The sequence below is a fragment of the Hyperolius riggenbachi genome, chromosome 4 (genome assembly GCF_040937935.1).
Source record: "Hyperolius riggenbachi isolate aHypRig1 chromosome 4, aHypRig1.pri, whole genome shotgun sequence".
Lineage (NCBI taxonomy): Eukaryota > Metazoa > Chordata > Amphibia > Anura > Hyperoliidae > Hyperolius > Hyperolius riggenbachi.
In genome coordinates this window covers 334,371,965-334,398,402 of record NC_090649.1, presented here as the reverse complement: position 1 = coordinate 334,398,402, position 26,438 = coordinate 334,371,965, and the positions used below count along the sequence as shown (strand labels likewise).

The 26,438-nt window shown below is 40.9% G+C and overlaps 1 protein-coding gene across 2 annotated transcripts in view; it reads left to right on the top strand.

Moving 5' to 3' along the window:
- The window catches only part of TULP4 (TUB like protein 4), a 218,142-nt gene that overhangs the window by 185,496 nt on the left and 6,208 nt on the right, over positions 1-26,438 (top strand). For both annotated transcript variants that reach the window (XM_068231856.1, XM_068231857.1), the window contains exons 9-14: positions 3,692-3,926; positions 8,493-8,637; positions 8,800-8,944; positions 19,048-19,141; positions 21,824-21,967; positions 23,822-26,388. In XM_068231856.1, the coding sequence (XP_068087957.1) occupies positions 3,692-3,926; positions 8,493-8,637; positions 8,800-8,944; positions 19,048-19,141; positions 21,824-21,967; positions 23,822-26,388 (3,330 nt within the window). The remainder of the gene's footprint in view (positions 1-3,691; positions 3,927-8,492; positions 8,638-8,799; positions 8,945-19,047; positions 19,142-21,823; positions 21,968-23,821; positions 26,389-26,438) is intronic.

The following is a 26,438-nucleotide window of genomic DNA, read 5'->3' as shown; positions in this document are numbered from 1 at the left end:
TTAGTAGCAAAGGCTTATGGGAGCTCAGTCTGGACAGGAAGAGGTGTTACTAGTCAGAGATTTCAGAGGCAGAGGGGAAGAGGAGAGGGGAGTGAAGTTTTCACAGGCAGAGGGCTGGAGATGCAGATCAGCTTGCCTGTGTGTAATGTGACAAACAGAACATGGCTGCCCTCGTATCACAGGAAACAATAATCATTAACTGTTGAAGCTGTTTGCAGCTAGATTTGCTGTGTAAACTATCTAAACTTTGAATTAGATGTATAGACAAGTTACTTGTTATAGCTAGTTTTTCATCTCGGATCCGCTTTAACCATCACCCAAAAAGAGTAAGAGGGGCTTACCAGTTGCCAACAACCCACATTATAAGGTTGTATGTCTCCCATTCAATGGTAGGGTTAACAGACCACGGTCAACCAAGGATCCACACGTCCACCATTTTCTAACTCCAAGCGGGTGTAGTATCCAGAGAACCAATGTAAAGACACAACAAACAAACAGCAGCTCTAAGTGTAAACTGTTTATTTGAAAACCATCAGTATAAAAGCTTAAAAACATCAGGGAATCCCCTGATGACGCAAGACTGCAAAACTGGTCGGGAAGGAGACAGGCGGCACCTTTACTGTCTTACTGGTTGTGGACCAGCATACACGCGCAAACTGAATTTGGGGTTCCCAGGTCCTGAGCCCCGTATTTAAGTAATTGTTTTTACCCTTTTATCCTTTTATGGTTTATACCAATGGTTTTCAAATAGTTTACACTTCGAGCTGTCGTTTGTTTGTTGTGTCTTTACATTGATTCTCTGGATGCTACACCCGCTTGGAGTTAGAGAGTGGTGGATGTTTGGATCCTTGGTTGACATACAACCTTATAATGTGGGTTTTTGACAGCTGGGAAGACCCTCTTACTCTTTTTGGGTGATGGTTAACTACGAAATTATATGAAGCCGGAATATCACTGTGGTGAAGTCCTTTAGACTGTAAAATATATTTTTATGATCTGCGCTGACCTTTTATCATTAACTGCTAGTGTTTAAAGGGGAACTGAAGAGAGAGGTATATGGAGGCTGTCATGTTTATTTCCTTTTAAGCAATAACAGTGGCCTGGCAGCCCTGCTGATCCTCTGCCTCTAATACTATTAGCCATAGCCCCTGAACAAGCATGCAGCAGATCAGGTGTTTCAGACTTTAAAGTCACATCTGACAAGACTAGCTGCATGCTTGTTTCTGGTGTTATTCAGATACTACTGCAGAGAAATAGACCAGCAGGGCTGCCAGGCAACTGGTATTGATTAAAAGGAAATAAATATGGCAGCCTCCCTATACCTCTTACTTCAGTTCCCCTTTAATCACTTACTGCAAACTAGACTCACATAAACAACCTATTTGTCTACCTTAACTGCAAATGGAATGTTTATGTGCCTTTGGTAATTCTGCCAATGCTTTGAATGTGCATACACACTCCCACATTGCTTTTCCATCGGGACTAACAGAGCAATGATTGGTGAATAGGAACTTGTGTCCCCTTAGCTAATCTAAGGTTTTTTTGTAATGAATGAACATTCTTACAGCCAGTAACAATGTTCAATCTTAAAAAGTTTACAGAAAACGCTCTTTCGCTCTCTCTCTGCAGATCTGTTACCTTTTACACATTTCAACACGTGTTAAACTTGGGTACCCAATACAATTTTCAGTGAAGCGGAACTTTACCGAAAAATAGTAGGGGAAAAAAATCAATCAATACATTGCAAAGGGACAAGCTTAAAAAAAATAGAGAGATTAATAAACAAATCTTTACTACTGGCAGACAAGAAAAAACAGTAGACAGCACCAACTGCCATTATGTATAACCACAGGAATAAATTAGTGAGAGGAATCAAACATCACTCCTAAGTTACGTCCTTTGGGAACTGAGATTATAGAGGTGTTATGGACGTGTATTATTCTAAATACAGTAGAGTCCTGGTTAACTGGAATTCCTAACTAAGATGTGCATCAAAATCTGCTTACGAATGCTCCGGGTGCCATGCTTTTCACTTCGTGCAGCTCCTAGCTGCTTTGCATGTCTTTGTATGGCTCCTCGACATGTCACCTGCCCACATCGGGTCATGTGACACATCGGTCCCGTGCAAGGAGGACGCTGCAAAGCTGCTGGGAGCTGCAAGAAGTTAAAAGGACAGCACAGTTAATCAGTTGGAGGGAGGTAAGTATTATTTTTACTGTCAGTTGCTTGCCTTCTCAATCAACCGGCAAAGTACACGCATCAGGCAATACCATCCTGTGCCGGATAAATGAGACTCTATTATATATTGTTATATGTAGATATGACTGAGTGCTCCAGGGTGATTCGATTTACAAAGTGTTGATCTTTCAGTTTTTTACTGAAAAATCTGACTAATTTAAACTGACACTGAAGCAGAAAAAATATATGATATAATGAATTGTATGTGTAGTACGGATAATTAATAGAACATTAGTGGCAAAGAAAATACTCTCATATTTTTATTTTCAGTTAGTTGTTTTTTTATAACATTGCATCATTCTCTAATATTTGCAATTTACATACTACACTCAGCATTCTAAATTATTTCACAGAGCAGGCTAGGGAACTTTTGAACTTTACTCTGCAGAAAAAACTAAATACAGTGACAGACTCTTGAGATAATAAGCTTCAGAAGACGGAGCTCTCTACGACTTTGAAAGTCGTGGAGCTCAGATAAGCTCTTTTGCTTAGATAACAACTGGAGTTTCTTAACTCTTCCTGTACTGGAAACAATATTAGACTCATATCTCTGCTGGTAATGTTTTATTTCTTAGATGTACTACACATACAAATCATTATATCATACGTTTATTTTCACTTCAGATTCCCTTTAACTACTTGAAGCTATTTGGTACAGTGGGTGGCTCATAGAATAGGCATACTACTTACTGTAGGGTTAACAATCATTACAAAGCATTATAAAACATGTTATACAGCATATTAAATTACAAATTCTTTCTAAATTGTTAAAATATGTTTTTTTTAAGCCTCCCATTCCATCCCAAATAGCATGAGATTTTGTGGTCTACCCAAGGATATGCACACTACTTACTTTAGGCTTCTTGCACACCAAGACGTTGTGTTAGGTGCCACGTTAAGGTCGCATAACGTGCACCTAACACAACGTATGGTGCTGCAAGAGCCGACGGTAGAGTGAGCCGCGTTTGGCGGCTCGATTCCTATAATGTCTCCCAGAGTGGCGCTGATTGGCCAGCGGGACCACGTGATGCGGAGCGAGACACTCCGCATCACGTGGTCCCGCCGGCCAATCAGCTGCCGCCAGTGCAGTGAATATTAAGTAGCCATGTGCGCGGCTACTGTAGCTGGCTCTCCCCGCCTCCTCTCCGCCCCCCACTGCGCATGTGCAAACAGTCTAACGCGGCTATAGCCGCTCCAACGCCGTAGCATGCTGCACTTTGCGGAGAACGTGCAGCATTACATGTAACGCAACGTGGGCTGTGTGAACAGCCCACTTGTGTTACATTGCTGTGCGTTGGGGGAGCGTTACAGGCGCACTAACGTGCGCCTGTAACGTCTTGGTGTGTAAGCAGCCTTAGGGTTAACAGTCATTACAAAACATTATAACAAAATGTTATGTTGCATATTAAATTAACAATCCTTTCTAAATTGTTAAACAATTATGTATTTTCAGCCTCCCATTCCTGACCCAAATAACATGAGAGACTTTGTGAGCTACCCTACATCAGGGAATGAGAGGTTGCACTGCACTATGAAGAGGACAGAGGATGATCCAGAGGTTGGAGGACCTTGCTACACTCTTTACCTAGAGTACTTGGGGGGACTAGTGCCCGTTCTCAAAGGCAGAAGAATTAGCAAACTGCGTCCAGAATTTGTTATTATGGATCCTAAAACAGATGGGAAAATAGGTATTTTTGTTTTCTTCTTACCTATGATAATGTACTTGTCTTTTTTCCCTTTCCCTGTATTTCTAATTCTAGTTTCAGTTCTTGTTTCAAAAATACTTATAATGTACGACCATTTCTGATATACACACAAATGTGAGTGTTGTACTGTAAAGGTATTATGACAAGTACAGTAATATGATAGTATAATATTTCGAGGCTATGGAGAAGTCATTCACAGAAGGCAGTACAATAAATGTTTGTTAATCTAAATTAATTTTGTCAGATTATCAACGATTGCTCATTTTGTGTCAGGTTTTTCAAGTTTACCTGAAATTAATATTTGGCAATATAACTAGCAAGCTTACATATTTATAGTCCTAGTTCAGGCTTATGCATTTTTTAATTTGTATTGTGCAAACCAATAATTTGCAATGCACACAAAGTCTTGTGCAAAGCACAATGCATTTTTGCATTATTCATTTTATATTGCCTGACTAGCTTGATTTGCAGTGCTGTCTACCTGTTCCAATGTCAGATGCTGCTTACATGAGAGAACATTAATTCTATGAGTCCTCCAAACGCCTCTCGCTATCCAGTCTTCCGCAGGAAGAATGATGTGAGCAAGGTCAGAGGATGGCCCTGTGCTTGTGTAGCTATTCGCACCCTCCATTCAGCTCCATACTTTGTGCATAAAGCGCTAGGTCATGTGGCTGACTTTACTTTTCCAAAGGAAATTTCACTGTCACGGTTGCATCAAACATGCAACTTTTGTGAGTAATGGCATAGTCCTCTTATATTTCTTTAGACAGATTCGGGGTCCTGATTCCTCCAGAACGTAATGATTCTACTGACAAGACAGATCACTGAAGCAAATTATACTGACAGACAGACAACTGAGAACAGGGCTGGATTTAGCATAAGGCACATTAGGCAAGTGCCTATAGACGCCTTATAGTGCAGAATGTCCCTATGCAGTGCAAAATCATGGAGAGCAATCACTGTCACGCCTGCGTCCTGACCTGTCATGCCAGCATTGTGTGGTCCCTCCAGCGGCCAAATTTAATCATGCACGCAGCGCTAGAACAGCTGCGTGCATAGACTTTGGGGGGCGGAGCGCACTGGCTCAGTCTCTGGCTGCCGACCCTGGATATTGCCAAAAGCTGAAAGGAGGGGGGCAGGAGAGAGAGCAAGCAGAGGTAGGCTGTTGTGGCGATGCACCAAACACAGCCTGAGGAATACAGCTAAGCTACCCCCCTCCGCTCTCTGTGCATGCATTTGTGCAGCCTGCCTGAGCCAGCTCGAATCAGACGCTAGCAACACAGTGCCATGTGGTGTGCTGGAGAGCCGCTCTGCTGTAAAGTAAGTCACATGCACACACTCAGTGTCAATGGCACTTTGTCAGGTAGCATGTCACAGATAAGTTCCCTGGTTGGGTAGCATAGTGTCCCTAGATTTGAGCGCGGAGGTGGGCGGTGGGGGTGGGGGGGGGGGATAATTGGCTCAGACATCTGAGTTCAGTGAAGATTGGAGAGATGCCAGTATTTTGATGGTGGACCACAGAGGAGGAAGTTGCAGTAGTAGGAGGATAAAATTAATCTGTGCACCAGCATATTAGTAGCATTAGGCATTGGGTGTGCTGATAGCATAATACATTGATTCTCAAATGCATTTCTGCCACATAGCACATCATGATTGTTACAGATTTATATCTATGGCCTTTGCTATATATTAATGGAAAATATGTGCGAAAATAACAAAAACACGCTGTGAAATGAAGACTGTATAAGGCTTGCTGGTTACTGGTTACGATTCTAAGGGTGATGCTAACACCCTCCATTAATTCCTGTTATGCAGCATTATGTATTATTCAGGGAAGGTGAGTTTAGGGTCACAGGGTGTACTGTATACTGTCAGATGGTCAGCAGGATGCACACAATTCTGGCCTGCATGCAGGCAATCAAATTGCATGCCTACAGACAGTACAACCATGATAAGCCATCAAATCTGTGAAGACTACCAGATGGTCAGCGAGATGCCCACAAGTTGTCGCCAGATTTGATGACTCATGGTTGTACCGCCTGTAGGCATGCAATTTGATAGCCTGCATGCAGGCCAGAATTGTGTGCATCCCACTGACCATCTGACAGAGAGTTAGGGGTGTGGCCTGTGTTGAGGGGCGGAGCTTAGGGCATCTGAACACCTGTGCATAAGTTCTAAATCTGGCCCTGACTGAGAGGGAGAGAGAGCAAAAAAACAGATGCACAATACACCAGATTACCTGATCTCTACTAGAGCTGGTCATTTTTATGAAAATTTAATTCACAGTGTATGCAGCTATGAACTGGGCGAGTCCAAATCGACAGGGAGTATATTTGACTGGCCCAGTTCCCAGCTACATACAGTCTAAGTCCATAGCCATCATCATTTCCTGGTAGGTAGAATGGCTTGTTTAGAGGGCTTAGAAATGCAGCCTTCCCTGCTTGGTTTATTATTTTTTATAGCTTTGCTGTTGAAACACAACACCACTGTTCACAAGGTCACTGCTTTTCTTCACACCCCTCCTTTTATCCATTTCAGCTTTCCCAGCTTTTTAATACAAGTATTATTGGCAGGTCAGGTCTTATTTGCCTCATCCCATCATCATTGCCAATACCACCCAATAGATAAAAAAAAAAAAAACTTCTATTAAGAATCTCTGGTACACCTTCAACTTTTAGCTTTACATATGCCACCAGCTTCTTTCTAATAATGGCTCTTGTAAAATTGCTACTCCTATCCTTTCCCTTTGCTTCTTATGTGTCGCTCAAATAAACCAGTTGATGAAAAGGATTATGGAAAATTATGTCTGGAACATACTGCTAAAGACGCTTGCTGGATACTGTGTAAGCAGCGATAGCAGTGAGCTATTTTCCCATAATCTTTTTATTTATTTCTATATTAAATGTTCAAACACAGTTGCACTAAAATATAGGAATAAAAACACATAAAATAAGCAGGGCTGTGGAGTCGGAGCAATTTTTGGGTACCTGGATTTGGAGGTTTCATAAACCAAGGAGTCAGATGATTACCACAGTCCTGGTAAATATTAGACTAAGGAGTCAGAGTCGAGGAAGTCGAAGCAATTTTGGGTTCCTGGAGTCTGAGTCAGTTATAGAAATACTTTGTGTTCTCAGTATTCAGTTTATAGGAACCATTATTGTTAAAATATAGTCTTTACCATCATGTACAGGTTGACTTTGCACATGCGACACAAGGTGGTAGACCAGGGAAACAATTGTATAAGGAAAATATTCATAGTTTCCCTGATCTACATATACCGATAATAAAGTTTTTAACCACTTAAGCCCGAAGGGTTGAAATTTTTTTACATCCGAGCAACTTTCACCTCCCATTCATTTGCCAATAACTTTATCACTACTCATCACTATGAATTGATCTATATCTTGTTTTTTCCGCCACCAATTAGGCTTTCTGTGGGTGGTACATTTTTGCTAAGAGGCACTTTACTGTAAATGCATTTTAACAGGAAGAATAAGAAAAAAACTGAAAAAATTCATTATTTCTCAGTTTTCAGCCATTATAGTTTTAAAATAATACATGCCTCCATAATTAAAACTCACGTATTGTATTTGCCCATATGCCCCGGGTATTACACCGTTAAAATTATGTCCCTATCACAATGTATGGCGACAATATTTTATTTGGAAATAAAGGTGCATTTTTTCCGTTTTGCGTCCATCACTATTTAGAAGCCCATAATTTATTAAATAATATTGATATACTCCTTTGACATGCATATTTAAAAAGTTCAGACCCTTAGGTAACTATTTATGGTTTTTTTTATTTATTTAATACCAAGTGTGTTTTGGGTGTAATTTGCTATTTGGCCACAAGATGGCCAGAATCAAAAAGTCCTGGGAGCGATCGATCTCGCTCTCAGGCAGAAGAAAGGAGACCAGACCCGCGGGAGTGCGCGCAGCCCAACTGGACGAAAATTTTCGTCCAGTTGGGCTTAAGTGGTTAAATTGGTAGCTCCTGCATTTTTTTTAACTCTTTATTTTTTTATTTTTTTTCAATAAACCAAAAAAAAAAAAAAAAAAAAAGAAAGATCAAATGACAGTGCAAGAAATATATAGAGCAAATACATCTGACAGGGGTGTACATCAACCATGATACAGAGATGAAGAAAAATATGGCAATTGGGGGTATACAATAAAACAATAACGATATTGGAATAAGAAGTAGTATAAACAGACAGACTCTATAACATATCGATGATATACGAGGCAATGTCCAAACTAGGAGAAGGAGAGTCAGTTATGTAGCCAGATCTCCCAAACCTTAGTAAATTTTGAACTTGATCCCCTAGCCAGCCATGTTAATTGGTAACAGGGTAATGCGGAATTCATTAATAGTTTCCATAGAGATATAGAAGGTTCCGAAGACATTTTCCTGTGTGTGTGTGTGTGTGTGTGTGTGTGTGTGTGTGTGTGTGTGTGTGTGTGTGTGTGTGTCTGATCAAGCAGGCAGATAAATCCAAATTGTCAAGTGTTACAAAGTAATTCATTTTTGTTACTCTCTCTTCAGATGAAATCTATGGCAATGGGCTGATCTCCACAGTTATCGACAGCTGTAATTGTTCAGATTCCAGTGATATTGAACTGAGTGATGACTGGGCAGCTAAAAAATCTCCGAAGATTACAAGAGCCAGCAAGTCTCCCAAACTTCCCAGGTTCTTTTTGATACCTTTGATTTATTGATCGATAACAATAGCTACATAGTTAATGAAAAGGAAATTGTCACTAAACAAAACATTGCAAATTTTTATTTTAGCTTATGCAAACAATATTTTTGGGATACAATATTGTGGATCTTTTACCATTTCTTTCTGTAGAATTAATATAGAAGCAAGAAAATCCCCAAAGTTGTCCAGAGCTGCGCAAGAGATTACAAGATCTCCTCGATTACCAATACGGAAGCCTTCAATTGGATCACCAGGTCTAACACGCAGAGAGTTTCCTTTGGAAGATATATCTCAGGTGAGAGATGCTGTGGTGCCTTCCCTAAGGCTATGATAAACTGACTGCATTGACCCTCCACCCCAGCTTCACTCACTCTCTCTCTCTCTCTCTCTCTCCTCCACCACAAACAAACAAACACAGAACATTTATATCGTGCTTTTTCTCCGGGCGGACTCAAAGCGCCAGAGCTGCAGCCACTAGGACGCGCTCTATAGGCAGTAGCAGTGTTAGTGAGACTTGCCTAAGGTCTCCTACTGAATAGGTGCTGGCTTACTGAACAGGCAGAGCCGAGATTTGAACCCTGGTCTCCTGTGTCAGAGGCAGAGCCCTTAACCATTACACTATCCAGCCACCTCACTCACTCTCCCTCTCCTCCACCCCAGCTTCACTCACTCTCCTGCTTCATTTTTACCACCACAGTTTACTTCAAGTAATTTTTCCCACACAGTAGTCGTCATGTTGGCCAATGCAGTACAGTGTACATCCTGCAACATGTATGCTTGCCTTGATTAGCAGATTGAGGGTGTTTACTGTTGCCCTGGGTGTGTGCATGTTGCTCAATTAGAGGCTGAAGTCAGAGAGCTAAATGAGCATCTCGCAACACAGAGATCCATACACAACATGATGAAGAGCTTGGATCTCATGATCCTGACACTGGAGGGAACCTGTGAAGATGAGGTGGGTGGAGTACAGCCGGAGCAAGAAGCAGAGATAGTCGCTAGTTGGGTCACAATTAGAAGGGTTAGGGGAAAAAGTGTCAGGGAGGCTAGTCCTGAGTTGTCCCTCCTTAATAAGTATGCTTGTTTGCGTAATATTGGGGGGGGGGGGATGATTCTGGAGTAGCATTGCTGCAGCAGGATGTGTCCCTTAGCAACCAAGGGGCAGACCACTGCAACAAGAAAGGTAATAGGAGTGCAGCTAAGGCTAGACAGATACTAGTGGTAGGGGATTCAATTATTAGGCACACAGATAGGGAAATCTGTCGAAGAAACCGTAAATTCTGTACAGTCTGTTGTCTCCCAGGTGCGCAGGTTCGGCATGTAGCGGAAAGAATTGACAGATTATTGGTTGGGGCTGGGGATGACCCGGCTGTCATGGTACACATTTGCACCAATGACAAAGTTAGGGTGAGATGGAAGGTCCTCAAAAATGATTTTCAGGTCCTTGGAGATAAACTTAAAGCAAGCCCCTCCAAGTTGGTGGTTTCTGAAATACTGCCAGTGCCACGTACTACATCTGAAAGACAGAGGGAGCTTAGGGAGTTAAATAAGTGGCTGAGAAATTGGTGTAGGAAGGAGGGGAGGGGTTTGGGTTCCTGGAGAACTGGGCAGACTTTGCAATCGGCTACAGGTTCTACAGCAGGGATGGGCTGCACCTTAATGGGGAGGGTGCAGCTGCATTGGGGGAGAAGATGGCTAAACAGTCGGAGGAGATTTTAAACTAGGATCTGGGGGGAGGCGGGAGGGTAAAGTCTCAATATGTAGACAAGATAAGGTAAAAATACAGTGGGAGCCGAACATTATTGGGGGTGTAGAGGGGGGTGGGGACAGTGTAAAGAGTAAGAAGGTTGGCAAAACTTCAAGTAGCCCATTTCATGTAACCAAAATTGGAAAATGTGGTGGTAAAAATATAAAGTGCATGGTAACCAATGCTAGGAGCCTTGCAAATAAAATGGACGAACTAGAGTTCATTCTGATTGACAAAGGCTATGATATTGTGGGAATAAACGAGACATGGATGGATAAAAGCCATGACTGGATAGTGAATTTAGAGGGATACAATGTGTTTAGGAAGGATAGACCAGGGGAAAAAGGTGGAGGGGTTTGTCTCTTTGTAAAGAACTCTTTTACAGCTGTCCTAAATGATGAGATGGATGAAGATTGCGAAGATGTGGAGTCCGTTTGGGTAAATATTCATGGTGGAAATAAAGGTTGCCAATTGCTTATTGGGGAATTCCACAGGCCACCGCATATTCATGAAGCTACAGAACTGCAATTACTACAGCAGATTGAAAAAGCTGCAAGTAAAAATGAGGTCATAGTTATGGGTGACTTCAACTTTCCAGACATTGACTGGGGTATTGAGGCTACCCATTCTGGTAATAGCGGCAGATTTCTGGCATCACTACAGGACAGTTACCTGACTAACGGAACCAACTAGGGGGAATGCGTTACTGGATTTGATCATTTCAATTAGACCAGGTAATGTATCAAATGTGCAGGCTCAAGAACATTTAGTAAATAGTGATTACAACATGATAACGTTTGATCTGGTGACTGGTAGGCCGCGGGGCAGCGGAACCATTAAAACTATGAATTTTAGAAAAGCAAAGTTCATTCAACTCAGGCAGGCACGAAGTTTGGTGAACTACAAGGGGAGGACACTGAAGGGAAATGGCAAGCTTTTAAACTTATTCTCAATCAGTATTGTAGTATGTATATCCCATATGGAAACAAAACCTCTAGGAATAAAAAAAAAAAATGCCTCTACGGATGAATAGAAAGGTTAGAGATAAAATGAAGGGGAAAAAAGAATGCCTACAAGGTCCTAAAACAGGATGGGACCTTGGCTGCATTAAGCAATTATAAGGAGTGCAATAAAAGTTGTAAAAAATAAATTAGGCTGGCGAAGATTGAAGCTGAAAATCAAATCGCTAGGGATATCAACTTCTCTAAAAAAAAAACTCTAAATAAAGAAAGGTTGACTGTATTGGACTCCTAAAGGATGAGGGTGGGAACTCAATGGTGGATGACCAAGGTAAGGCAGAGTTATTAAATGCTTTCTTTGCTTCTGTCTTCACAAGGAAAACATCACTGTTGCAAATTACAGATGCAGAAGAGTCTCAATCTTCCAATTGTAATATTAAATATTTAACGCAGGAAGAAGTGAAGGAAAGACTAATTAAATTAAAAATAGACAAGGCATCTGGCCCGGATGGCATGCATCATCGGGTCCTAAGGGAATTAAGTTCAGTTATAGATAAACCCCTTTATCTTATCTTTTGTGACTCTCTTTCAACTGGCAGAGTCCCAGTGGATTGGCGATAGCCCACGTTTTCTCATTATATAAGAAGAGAAAAAAATCAGATCCAGGAAATTATAGACCTGTAAGTTTAACGTCAGTTGTATGCAAACTATTTGAGGGGTTACTAAGAGATACTATACATGACTCCATAGTAGAAAATAATCTTATTTCTCAGCATCAACATGGGTTTACTAAAGACAGGTCCTGTTTGACTAACATTCTCAGCTTTTATGATGTTGTGAACGCTAATGTGGATATTGGGAATGCTGTAGATGTGATATACTTGGACTTTGCAAACGCCTTCGACACTATTCCCTGCAAAAGTTGAGGATGCAAGTGTCATGAATAATACAGAAGTCGAGACAATTAGCGATTCTGTATCGTTCCGCACAGCAGAGCAGAATGTCACTTTGTGTTTAAACGTACATCAGATGTCTTTTCCTTCTCTTCTGAGTGAAAGCAAACCAATCACCCACACTGAAAAGGAATTCCTTGCTGGCCAGTGACTTGTTAATTAGCCAAGGGGTGTAAAACCATAGCCTGGTGTAATATTTTAAAGGTTGTTCTAGCTGGTCACACTCAGCTGCTAATTGAGCACAACAGGTCCTTTCATCCAGGGGAAGTTAGCTCCCCAGGGGTCCACTGCCAACCTCAGACACAGAGGCACCGCTGGGGTACAGGTTTAAATGCATATGGTTTTTGATTTCAGTCTGTTAAATGAAAACAGTGTATAGCACAGCTATGAAATTAATATAGTCTTGTTCGTTAAATTCTGCCCAATGTGCTGATATAAAAATCATAACCATAACCCGTCCGGTTATTGGTGTACGACCCTTCTTGGGAGGCAGGACAGCCTAACGCACTCATGCAAGATGTCATATTAATCGGTATTTTCTGACAATTATGAATCTGCTATCCACCTAAATATGACCTGTATAGTTTGAGTTAGTGTTTTACAATTTAAGCTCAAAATCCTCCTAGGAGGAGGTGGACTGTCATTGGTGGGTAATTCAGAGGGGGCAGGCGTAGCCACACCCCCAAACCAGCTTCATCAAAAGCACATTGCCAGCAGGCGGACTTCAGTCCTCCAAATCCCATCTTCACGAGAGCCTGCTGCTGCTTACCAGAGGACCATGTGGTTAGCAGCCATCTTGGAACTGTAAAATCTTCTTAGATTACAAAATATACCTAAAGGCCTATGATTCTGAATCCAAGGACTTTGCATTTTTTTGCCCAGAAGGAAATATTCCCACACAGACTGCATTTCGGCTAAGTAAACCCTTCACAATTATTCCCTTTTATTTTAAGCTTTGTGTGTGTATAATAACAAAAATGCATTACACACATTTACATACACTAATTAACAAACGTTTAAAAATCGTTTTACGGTTCCTGAACATACACAATCGTACTTACTCCTCCGAAAACCTTGTGTTCTAGAGTACCTTGTATTTATAACCCGTATGCTTGAATCGGGCACAGATAGACAGATCTGGCGCCGATCCCTGCATACAGCTAAGGGTTAACTTACAGTGTTCGCAGTGTGCTAGTATATTTACAGTCATGTGCTGACTCACATGTGGTGGCAAGCTTTTGAACTGTACATGTGTGGTGAATCCTTTGGAGTCAAGACACTCCTCTCCGCTAGTCGGTTCCATAGATTGCGAATCCACATATGGGCATCTATGCGCAAAGCGACAGCGAGACCGAGTTTCTGACTCGATTGACCCGATCAAGGAACGGCCCGTGCGGTCTATGACAGCAAGGACTGGGGAAGAGTCTGTGTGCATGGATAGGGAACTGGCTAATGGACAGAAAACAAAGAAATGTAGCCAATGGATCATACTCAAAATGGGTGACTGTTAGCAGTGGGGTCCCACAGGGGTCTGTACTGGGTCCAGTGCTCTTAAATTTATTTATTAATGACCTAGTAGATGCAGTAGAAAGCAATGTTGCTATTTTTGCAGATGATACAAAATTGTGCAGAATCATCAACTCTCAGGAAGATAGTGACATATAGCAACAGGATCTGGATAGGATGGCTGTATGGGCACATAAATGGCAGATGAAATTGAGGCAGGGGTCACACTTGTCTTTCAGTTTCTACACTTTGCAGAAAACTGAAAGACAAGTGTGACCCCTGACTTACAGCAGCTAATGTAATTTATAGAGAAAACTGACAAATTGCGCAAGATGTCAGTTTTTTTTCTGCATGCAAAATCTGCATTAAAGTGTGACCTTGCTTATTGATTAACATGAGTTTTCAGTTGAAGTCAGTTTTTCTGTGCAGAAAACGCGTACGAAAGCCGGTAAGTGTGACCCCTGCCTCAATGTTGAAAAATGTAAAGTCATGGATTTTGGTCGTACCAATAGTCTAGCACCATACAAAATAAATAGCATACAGATGGGGACATCAAACTTGGAGGAGGACTTAGGAGTACTCATCGACAACAAGTTAAATTATCGTACTCAATGCCAAGCCGCTGCAGCTAATAAAATTTTGGGATGCATTAAAAGGGAAATAAAAATTCGAGATGCTAGCATAATATTGCCCGTTTAACTCTCGAGTAAGGCCACATTTGGAATATGGAATTCAGTTCTGGGCACCACATTACAGGAAAGATATTGCAGTCTTAGAGCAGGTGCAGAGACGAGCAACAAAATTGATACGTAGGATGGAAGGTCTCACTTACCAAGAAAGGTTAGATAAACTGGGTTTATTTAGTCTAGAGAAAAGTCGCCTTAGAGGGGATCTAATTAACATGTATAAATACATCAGAGGGCAATATAAAAGCTTGGTGGATAAGCTTTTTGTCCCTAGGCCTTCTCAAAGGACTAGAGGACCTGATCTGCGCATGGAGGAAAACCGTTTCAGCCATTTATTTAGGAAAGTGTTCTTTACAGTAAGAGTGATTAAGATGTGGAATGCATTGCCACAGGAAGTAGTTATGGCAAATTCTATATCTGCATTTAAAGGGAGCTTAGATGCTTTCCTTGCGTTGAAAGACATCCATGGCTACAATTACTAGGTAATGCCCAGTGATGTTGATCCAGGGATTTTATCTGATTGCCATCTGGAGTCGGGAAGGAATTTTTTTCCTTTTTGGGCTAATTGGACCATGCCTTGTAAGGGTTTTTCGCCTTCCTCTGGATCAACAGGGATATGTGAGGGGGCAGGCTGGTGTTGTACTTTGTTTTCTGGTTGAATTCGATGGACATATGTCTTTTTTCAACCTAAATAACTATGTAACTAAGTAACCTCTTAACTACTTCCGTACCGGCACTCTCTGGACCCGTAAGGACCAAAGACTGCTGGTACCGCAAAAACTGACAAATCGCTGCACAGACCCATCCCGCCCGCCAGTCACACCACTCCTCCATCCCCGCAGGCACCTCTCTCTGCTGTCGATATGACTGCAAAGCTGCGTGAGCAGGTCAGGAGCCGTTTTCAATGGCTCCTGATGATTTCCATCAGTGTAAGCCAATAGGACTGGCTTACAGTGATGGCAGGGTCTGGAGCCAATGAAATCGGCTCCTGACCTGCTTACACAGCTCTGCTGTCATATAGACGGCAGTGCAAGTGAGTTGTGGTGGCGATGTTTGTAATCTACATCCCGTCAGAGCCGCACAGCCACAAGCAGGACATAGATTTGAACCGCTCTGGTCCGGAAGTGTTCCTGAACTCTTGTACAGGACAGAAGGACAACATAGAGAAATACACCCTGTATGTATTTAGAACGTTTAGCCTGTTAAATTCCACCACATTTGGGTCTAATAACAAGTTGTAAATTGATCTCTCCCCTGTGCCACATGACTGCCATGACAGATAAGCTTATTTGAAAGCACACAATGTTAACAACATGTCTGCTTCCATGAATCAGGAAGTAGAAACCGTGCATATTTATTTAAGGATTAGTATTAGCTGTAACAAAGAAATGTTTTTGTTTAAAGGTTATTATGCTGTTGTGTATCTTTTAGAGCAGAGAGAACGTTCTGTGTTTAGGTAAATTTGGATGGTAGGAGGCGCCCAAATCGACTATATAAAATTTTGATTTGTCAAAGCTGTAATAATTCAATACAATTTTTCTCAGAAAAAAATATGAATTTGTCAAGGAATTTCTGGGAAAATTTTATTGAATGATTACCGCTTTGACAAATCAAAATTTTATATAGTCGATTTGGGCGCCTCCTACCATCCAAATGTACCTATTATACCCTACTTAGTAGGGTGTTCGTCCTTGCATAATCAGCGAGCCGAATATTTTTTCATTTGGAGCTGCGACCAGGACCATCCAGGAAAAGGCTGAATGGGGACGGTATTTCCCCACCTGTGCACACGAGTGGTTGCCTCTTTGGAGCAACCCACCTTTGTGAGTATTGCTACACAAGACTTTCTTCACCTTTGACCAGTTAAGACGATATTACACCAGATCAGATATTACACCAGCTCCCGGTGTCCGGGTGTCTTTTTTGTTTATTGTTTTTTCAGTACCGAGTTCTGTGTTTATGTCCACTTTAAAGAATTGTGAACAAATATTTTGTTTTACATATTGTATTTTTTATACTCTGGATTTTCCCTCTAAATCCCATGTATGTGGTAGTCTAGGACCATTTCTGTTGGGTTATAACTGTTAGGAAGACTTAGGCCCGGTTCACATTTGTGTTTTTCAGCGGAGCCGGCCGTAAGGACCCGGCCATCAGGATCAGGAAAAACTGTCAGTTTTTACAGCCAGTGTGCTGTAAACTGTCAGTTTTCTATTTGTTACTATGTAGCTGCAAAATCTTCCGTGTCCGTTCCGATCGTAGCCGCTGCACATCACAAAACGTCATTTGTTTAATCGCGCACATGTACCCATGTCGCAGAAATGATCATTTATAGCTCAAAAAAGACTAGTTGCAGGAAAATTGCTTAAAAAAAATTGTGACAATATACCTAGTCTTGTTCTAAAGTTCAAGACATTAGGTATAACTGTCATCCCACAGAGGATACAAAGCTGGTTATATAGTTTATTAACTAATTATTACTCTCTGTGATGGCATTTTCCTGTTCTTGTACTTCTTTGAGTTTCTTTTTCAAATGTTTGAATACATAAAGCATGTGATTCAGTTATGTTCTTGACTGAAAAATTCTTGAATTGTAAAATATTGTACAATTATATATTTCATGCTGAATCAATAAATAGACGTTTAAAAAAATTGTGACGTGGGTACGTAACTTTTGAGGCTTTTTTTAGGTATATGGAGAATGGAAGTGCCACCTGAGTCCATAGATATTTTTTTTACCCTCTGTATGTTTAATATTTTATTATAGACCTTATTCATTAAACGTGTCTTCTGAGTTCTCTCAAAGGAGATATCTTCATATATTAATATGTCAGTCCCCAGCAAGAAAAAGATTGCAAATCTACTTAGGTTTCAGATTACTTTTCTTATTTTTACTATTTAGTAAAAAAATTTCCGTTAGGTGCTGAAAATGTATGTTTTAGATAGGTTTAGAAAATGTATTTTTGGGGAGAAAGCCCAGGAGAAATCTTTATTGCATAGGGTTCATGATCTGCATGTATATTGAACCAAACTGTTCTTTCAGATGTTTGAATATTTACTGGCATTTTATTTAAATAAAAAAAAAAATCCAAGGAGAATAATGGGAGAATTGGACCCCTCCTAACAGTAATTTTTTTGTGTGTGCCTCTTAAAGGCAGCATACATATGAGTCTTTGTATACTACTACTGTTCCATTGTCATTTTCATGTCTTTTGTGGCCACGGACAGGAGACCTTTCTGTAAGCACCTCAAACACCCTCTGTGGCCTACTTACCACCTACCTACCTCAGATCTTGCATATTAACCTCTTGGTGGTCTATGTGAGGAGCAGTGTGGTCCATAGGATAGCCAAAGGGCTGCAGAGACAATAGAGGGATGAGGAAGATGCAGCCTATTCAAAAAGTATGATGAACTCAAATTCTTCCACATTCTTCGACTATTAGATGAACTCAGATGCATACGTATGTACAAGATTCACTGTTATAGGTGCAGCTCAGCATCTAGCAAGGTACTGATAAGGTCAGCTGCAAAAAGAAAAGGGTATATGGTGATGAGTCTATTGAATGATCTAGTGGGTTTGCTGTAAAGTCATAAAACTCTTGAGCACAGCTGTACTAATGATGCCCTGTGCAGGATTTAAATTAAGCGCCCAAGTTCTGGGTGTACTGTGCATGTGTACAGCATTCTGTGCTTGACTTCCTAATATATACCCCAGGACCAACCGAATGGAGACTTCTCTGTCACAGACCCTTAGTGGCACTTGAAGAGGACTTTGCCAGAGGAGAGGCTGGAAACTGTATATATAACTTTCAACACTAGCTGACCCCCCGCCAGTTGAGGGCAAGGAAAAAACAATGCTGCTCATTCTGCATCACATTCATTTATGTGACAGAATAAGAAAAGCGTCGGCACTACAGTATTTGCGCTGAATTTGAAAGAATATAGCATATAACACACACCTCTTCATCCACACTTCTGGTATTGATAGCGTGCTCTGATTGATTAAAAGTTGCAATACGATAAAGGAGAGGAGAGGGAAACAATCGGCACTGCTTCTATTGCTATTTAATCCAGAGTGCGGTGAAACACATGTAAACAATCCAAGACAGTGTATCTTCAAATTGTGACATCAAAAATATTCATTCAACGTGAACATACATGAACATACCATTATCTGAGGTGGTGTGGTGGCAGTGGGTGCTGGGCACAGTTAGCCTTACGGCCGTTTCACGCAGAATCTGCGCTTCTACGGAGGCAGCCTCAATCTTGGATTGTTTACATGTGTTTCACCGCACTCTGGATTAAATAGCAATAGAAGCAGTGCCGATTGTTTCCCTCTGCTCTCCTTTATCGTATCACATTCATTTATATAGAGATTGGTCCAATTGGGTTATGGGGTTGAGGCCAACCCACGTTTGCTGCCATGGAGGCATGTGGAATTTCTATTTAGATACCAGTGATGACATTTTGAAATCTGTATGCTTTGGTGAAGACAATCTGTTATAGAATTCAGCCTTTTTCAAAGATTAAAATTACATTATTCTACTTTGCAGCATAATTACCTTGCTCAGGTGACATCCAACATTTGGGGAACCAAATTTAAAATTGTGGGACTGGCAGCCTTTTTACCAGCTAATCTTGGAGCAGGTGAGTTCATATAGATAAAATAATGTCCTGTTCGCAAAGTATACATTGCAGTGCAACATAAGGTGGCCATATACAATACAATAATCCAATTTAATGGCAATTTGATAAAAACAATTGGTTGTCCCCAAAAAATCTAAAAGCTTTTTCTTTGGGGGGGGGGGGGGGGGTGTTTCGATAAAAAGCTTGATTTTTCTGATCAATTTTTATGAAAATTTTATGGTGTAGGGTAGATTGTCAGTTTAATAATGTATAGATTTTTTTTTTAGAGTTTTCAATTTTTTTTTGTCATGATTGAGGAAAAATTGAACACAGTTTTGTGGTGCATTGGTCAGATTTTGTAAATGTTACAATCAATCAGAAAAAGTGATTGTAATTCTTGAATTGAAAAGAAATTTAAAAAATTGTATGATGTGTGTCCACCTATAGATTTAATCTAACTAGGCAGCTAGATTTGTCGTGATCAGTGCTAGATTCAGGCACAAACTTGACTGATAAATAATAGCCACAGTATGTACACATGTTTTTATAATAGTAGGAACCAGGAAGCATTGGAGTCAGGTGAAGTAGAATGCAGAACTAGTTTTGGTCCTAAACTGCAGTGTACAGATTAATCCAGGTTTCCTGCCTGTAGCAGGTCAGCTGCAGCTAAAGGCCTAGCTCATATTTATGTTAAACTGTTATGACTCTCTCAGTAGAGAGGAAAGGGACTGTCACATGGGGCTGAAAATAATCCTGAGTTGATGCAATTATTAATGCTAATTTCATGCAAATATGTGCAGCTTGAAAAGCAGACTAACAAAATGCTGCAGCTGCGGCATTTGATTGGTCCCGTTTTTAAGTTGTACACGTTTGCATAAAATTAACATAAAAAATTTGCATCAACTTGGAATTGTTTACCACCTTTTTTTTTCCAACATTGGGCATGGCATGGGATCTCCATGCTCAGATGTGTTTTTAGTAACTATTGCTATGACAATCTTATTTTAATATCCTTAGGCCACGTTCACAGTGTTGCGGTGCAATGGCTGCTTTGTAGCTTGGTTTTTGTTTTTTTTTCAAATTTAACTTTTTTATTGGTACTTGTTAGAAGACAATTACAACATGCGTTTATATTGTACCGGTAGAATTTCCTAAACATCAAACATTCGGTGAAAAATACAAATTAAGAGCAAAGTAGAACATTGCATATAGTATTCGCTATATAACGCTAGGCATACACGCCAAGTCTTTTTCTTATCAATCGAGCCGCTGATGGCTCGATTGATAATATCCGACAGGTCCGATGACCTGCCGGATAGATTCCCTGCTCGATCCCCGCCGGCGGGGAATCAAGCTGCTGATAAGGAGCGGGAATCAATCCGTGCGGACGAGCGGGGACACGGCGGGAGTCAATCCGGCGGCTAATCGGCCGCCGGATCGACCCGTGTATGCCAGGCATAACATTGTTGTTACTAAATAGCTAAACCTTTACACATAGCTTTAGCTGATCATACCATTGATCATTTTAGCTGGTCATCTCTATTAGTAATTATTGTTAAAAGGCATATATTTTTCTAATGTCTTTGAAACAAATGCATGAGAAAAAAAGCAAGACGTTAAAATAAATAAAATAACGGGCAGCACGGTGGCGTAGTGGTTAGCTCTCTCGCTTTGCAGCGCTGGGTCCCTGGTTCGAATCCCAGCCAGGGCACTATCTGCAAAGAGTTTGTATGTTCTCTCCGTGTCTGCGTGGGTTTCCTCCGGGCACTTCGGTTTCCTCCCACATTCCAAAAACATACGGATAAGTTAATTGGCTCCTCCTAAAAAATTGGCCCTAGACTACAGTACTTACACAACATAATATAGACATATGGCAATGGTAGGGATTAGATTGTGAGCTCCTTTGAGGGACAGTTAGTGACAAGATATATATATACATTATACAGCGCTGCGTAATATGTCAGCGCTATATAAATACTAAATAATAATAATAACGTTAAAACTGTAAAGACCAGATCATTAATAGTAATGCCATATAATAGTAGTTGACTTGTGTGGGCTTATCTTACATTTCCATACTTCATTGCCTGTTCTGTCTGAGCTTTAATAAATAACATTCAATACAATTTAAGAATGGAATGGTACGTCAGAAGCAGAGAACAGGTGACACCTTTAGATGGAGACCTCTTTAGTTTATTCCTGCAGTAGAGATACACTTGCACCATCCCATTCACTTTCATTAGCCAAGCGGTTTTCCTCCTGCAATCGTTTTAAAAAACGCTTCAGAACCGCTCTGGTGTGCACCAGCCCTTAGTCAATGTAAAAAATGTTTGTAGCTTGTTTTAACGACTGCAAAACGCCACCTATGTGACTGCAAAACGCCACCTATGTGACATTAACAGTGCAGCAGGTGTCTTGCGGTACAATGAAGTGTGGCATGGTAACACCCAGCATGCAGTGTGCCACTGATAAATGCAAGTGTTACCAATCAAAGTTTCATTGTATGTTTGCTTCACTGTACCCAACCCAATGCATGGATATTGCACGACACCACTGTCCCGATTGGTTGCATAATTTTCCGCCTAAATCTCAAACTACACAAATCTTCCTTTTAAAAATGGATTATAAAATTGTGTGTTTTTTAAAAAAAAATTATATTCTGAAAGGCCACTTAAACTGTGTTTTTTATTTCTTTTAATGTAGTTATTTATAAAACAAGTTTGCTGCACCTGCAGCCAAGACAGATGACGATTTACCTTCCAGAAGTGCGGAAAATTTCAATGGACTATATTAATTTGCCAGTATTTAACACAAATGTCTTCAGTGAAGATGAAGATGATTTGCCAGGTGAGATCTTTCACATATATTTTTTTCTTTTTTTTTGACCTCAGGGATTTTAGGGGGAAAAAAGTAAATAAGTTTGGTCACTTTTTATATTAATGAATGTTATTTACAGAACTGACCTCACAAAATTTACAGATACCTCATAGCCAGAAATAATAATAATGAAACTGCTTTTTAATACACGAGAATATGTGACCCATATCACACTCACCTTTGTAGCATGAACTCCTTAGGTTCAAATCCAGCCATCAAGCTATCTGCATTGATTACTGTATATTTTCTCATGGGTGATCTCTCCTAAATATCAAAAATATGCTGGTATGTTAGATGGTTAGATGGTTTCTCCAAAATGTAAACCCCTCTTTGATGATCACTGTACAGTGGTGCAGAATATGTCAGCACTGTATCAATATGTAGGAATGATAAGACTTTGAAACAGGTTCTTAGTAATATATGTGGATAAAATGAGGAAGATAGCATAAATATGGTAACTTGCTACTCATGTACACTTTTAGGGCGCGTTTCCACCTGAGCGGAAACCGCCGCGAATCCGCAGGGTTTCCTCACAGGCGAAAAGTGTGGGGAAACTCTGCCATAGGGTGCAATGGTAACGCCGGCCGAATCGCTACCGCTAGCGATTCGGCCGGCTTTTCCATCCGAATCGGCGCGGGAGGCTACGGATCCCATAGCCGTGCATGGCACGGCTGATGGGATTCTTCTACTTTCCCCGCAGACCCGGAAGAGCCGTCTCGCAGACGCGCGCCGCTCTAGTGGAATCGCGCCCTAATTGTAATAAAGAAACTGGTGAGAAGAAATATTTGCCACTCTTGTGTTCTCTATTTTTGCTCATGTATAGTTGTAGTTGTTTGATTGCCACTGTTTAAACTAAATGTAATGTGAGGAGAAAAAAATACAATTTGATCTGATTTACTGAAAGCATATACAGTATATTAACCGTTTTAATCACCCATTTAAAAAGTAATTGCCCTCAAAATGTAGCCCTTGGTTGTACCTCCTTTAGCAGCAATCAAAGTTTCTGGTAGCAGGAGGTCATTATTTGGCATTGCAGTGGTAAAACTTTGTCCCACTGTTCTTTACAAAATAGTTTTTTTAGCAGCATTTTAAAGTTTTTGTCTATGTACGGCCCATATAAGTTTCCTTCTGCCACTATATCTCTTTAGGTTTTAGGTGTTTGACTAGGCCACTTAAAAAAAACTTGCTGTTTTGTTTGTTCCTACTGTATATAACACAGTTACAATTATGTTTAGTCCTCATACTGATGACCAGACATTCTTCTTTATAACTACTGGGAGAGAGCAACTACATTTTCTTTTTCTCTCAGTTACGTCAAGTTACCCAGACCATAAAGCAGCCAAGTATCCCCACACCATTACCATGTTTGTAGCCATAGTGGTTTTTTATTGTGTTTATAGTGTTAGCAATGGTTTTTAACTTGTGGCTTTCCCATGGGTACCACCAGTGTCTTTGGTGGTTTTCTGAAGCTTGAGTTTGCTTTGTAACCCTTTCTTGACAGATACATTTCGATAACTTTGTCACAGGTCTTCTAGAATTATTCAATTAAGGCATAGTGTACTGCTTGTTAAGACCTATTACACAACTTCTCAGTAAAATGTGCTATTTAACTGATATGTTTGTTCGATAGCATAAGCAACACCCTTTTCACTGAAATTTGCATTACTGGTTTATTGAATGGAATTGAAATAGTTTTTCACATGGGTCTTTTGTATTAGACTAAATATGAAGAGTCAGGTGATTTTTTTTTAAACCGTTGTATAGTAATTAAAAAATTACTCCTTTTACTATTCTTAATTTCTTATTTTTCCCTTTTTATTGCAGTAACTGGAACTTCTGGAGCACCTGAAAACAACCCCCCTTGCACTGTGAATATCCCCATTGCACCAATTCATAGCTCTGCTCAAGCTATGTCACCAACTCAAAGCATAGGCTTAGTTCAGTCTTTATTAGCCAATCAAAATGTACAACTGGATGTCTTAGCCAATCAAATGGTAGCTCCTGCACCGCCAGATCATCCTGTGGAAAATGCTGTTCAATACCCAGCACCAAATAGATACTCCAATCCAGGGCAGGTCATATTTGGTGGCGTTGAAATGGGACGTATGTTGCAACCTACACAACTTCCTTTACCACACCCTCCACAGGCTGCAGTTCAGTTGCCTGTTGTTGACCACGACAGAGACCATGAACCTCCTCAAAAGCCAAAACCATTACGCCCAGTTCCTCAATTTGCAGATGGAGATGCTGTTGTTTTTGCAGCTGTTCAAGAAATGCAGATGAACAAACTCAATCCTCCCCCACCATATCCTGGAACTATACCAGCTCCTCCAACTTCAGCTGCACCTCCACCACCCGTTCCTCAACCTCCTTTGGACCTTTGTCTCAAAAAAGGAGACTTTTCCCTTTTCACAGGCGGGCACTACCAAACTCCACTGGGGTATGAGCGTATCACAACATTTGATAGCAGTGGCAATGTTGAAGAGGTGTGCAGACCACGGACACGAATGCTTTGCACTCAAAACACCTATACGCTTCCTGGCCCAGGAAGTTCTGCAACACTGAGAGTGTCTTCAACAGAGAAGAAAATTAAACAGCCTTGCACTAGTGCCACATTAAACAGGCTTACTGTTCCACGTTACTCCATACCACCTGGAGATCCTCCGCCATATCCTGAGATTGCAGCACAGCTTGCTCAAGGAAGGAATGCAGCTCAGAGAATAGATAGCAGTCTAATTCATGCAACTTTGCGGAGAAATAGCCGTGAAGCTACCCTTAAAATGGCTCAGATGACAGATAACCAGAGAGCAACACTGCAACATCCACCAAAATCAAAGAGCAATGTTGTACCTGGACAGTTTCAGCAAAGGACACCCACAGCACTGTACACGTGCAGTCAGTGCAGCATTGGCACAGGAGTAATTAGCAGTAGCATCAGTAATCATAGTGTCAATTTGAGCACTAACACTATAGGAACAGGAAGTATTCGCCCCGATTTATTAGCAAGTTGTGGTCCACAGCAGAGTACAGTTATTGTGCACTCTGCTAGTACTGCCCCTTTAGCATCTCAGTCATCATATAACTTATTAAGTCCTTCTGAAAGCTGTCGGGACAGGACAGACTATGTCAATTCTGCATTTACAGAAGATGAATCTGTTTCACAACATTGCCCTGTAGAAAAGCCAGTCAGGCATATAAATCTAGCTGAAACAGGACTCACAATAAAGCGCCCTCCACCATACCAATGGGATCCAATGGTAAGTGAAGATGTATGGGTTCCTCAAGAAAGGATAGCTCATAATACATTGCCATTGCCTCAGAGACCTCCCCCTCTTATCCTTGGACAAGGTCAACATTTAGATATGTCCCGTGTACCATTTATTTCCCCCAAGTCACCCACTAGCCCTATTTCAACATTCCAGACAAGTTATGGTCTAGGGATGCCATATACCAGTGGTTATTCTGTCCCACCCCCATTTCAACAAATTCAGAAACCTTGTTCTCCAAAAGAAGCTTTAGCTCCAGCACAGTTTGTGCAACAAGACCCGTCAATTGTAGTGCAGCCAGCTTATCCACCCAATTTGCCCTACTGTCCTTTGCCACCAATGTATCCAGGAAATAGTAATTGTAATGGTTTGCAACTTCCTGCCGTAGCACTCCACCCATGGAACACATACAGTGCATTTCCACCAGTACAGAGCTCACAGTCAGCTTTACCACCAAAACCTCATTTGGTGCCAGAAAAGCCTGCCATGTCTCCATCTCAACCAGAGCTGCAAAATAATGTGGGTACTGAAGTTATGGTTGAAACTGCAGATAATTTCCAGGAAGTTCTGTCATTATCAGAGAGCCCAGTAGCTCAGAGAACTGATAAATTTCCTAAGAAAAATCGAAAACGTTTAGATAGTAGGGCAGAAGAAGGAAATGTTCAGGCAATCACAGAGGGCAAGGTAAAAAAGGAAGCAAGGACTCTGGGTGACTTTAACTCTCTCATAGCAAGCCCCAGGCTTGGAAGGGAAAAGAAGAAGGTTAAGAGTCAAAAAGATCAGCTGAAGTCCAAGAAACTTAATAAGACAAATGAGTTTCAAGATAGTTCAGAAAGTGAGCCAGAGCTTTTTATCAGTGGGGATGAGCTGATGAACCAGAGTCAGAGCAATAAAAAGGGGTGGAAAACAAAGAGGAACCTCAGGACTGCAAGCGATCTTGATGACTTTAAATGTCGAAAAGCGGATAAGGATGATGGCAGATTGGGAAGCCAAGGATTTGTCTATGTAATGGCCAACAAGCAGCCTCTGTGGAATGAGGCAACACAGGTCTATCAGTTGGATTTTGGAGGTCGGGTGACTCAGGAATCTGCAAAAAATTTCCAAATTGAGTTGGAGGGTAGACAGGTATGTTCATCACTCTTATGCTAATGGTGGTGAATGTTTGTTTGTTTGTT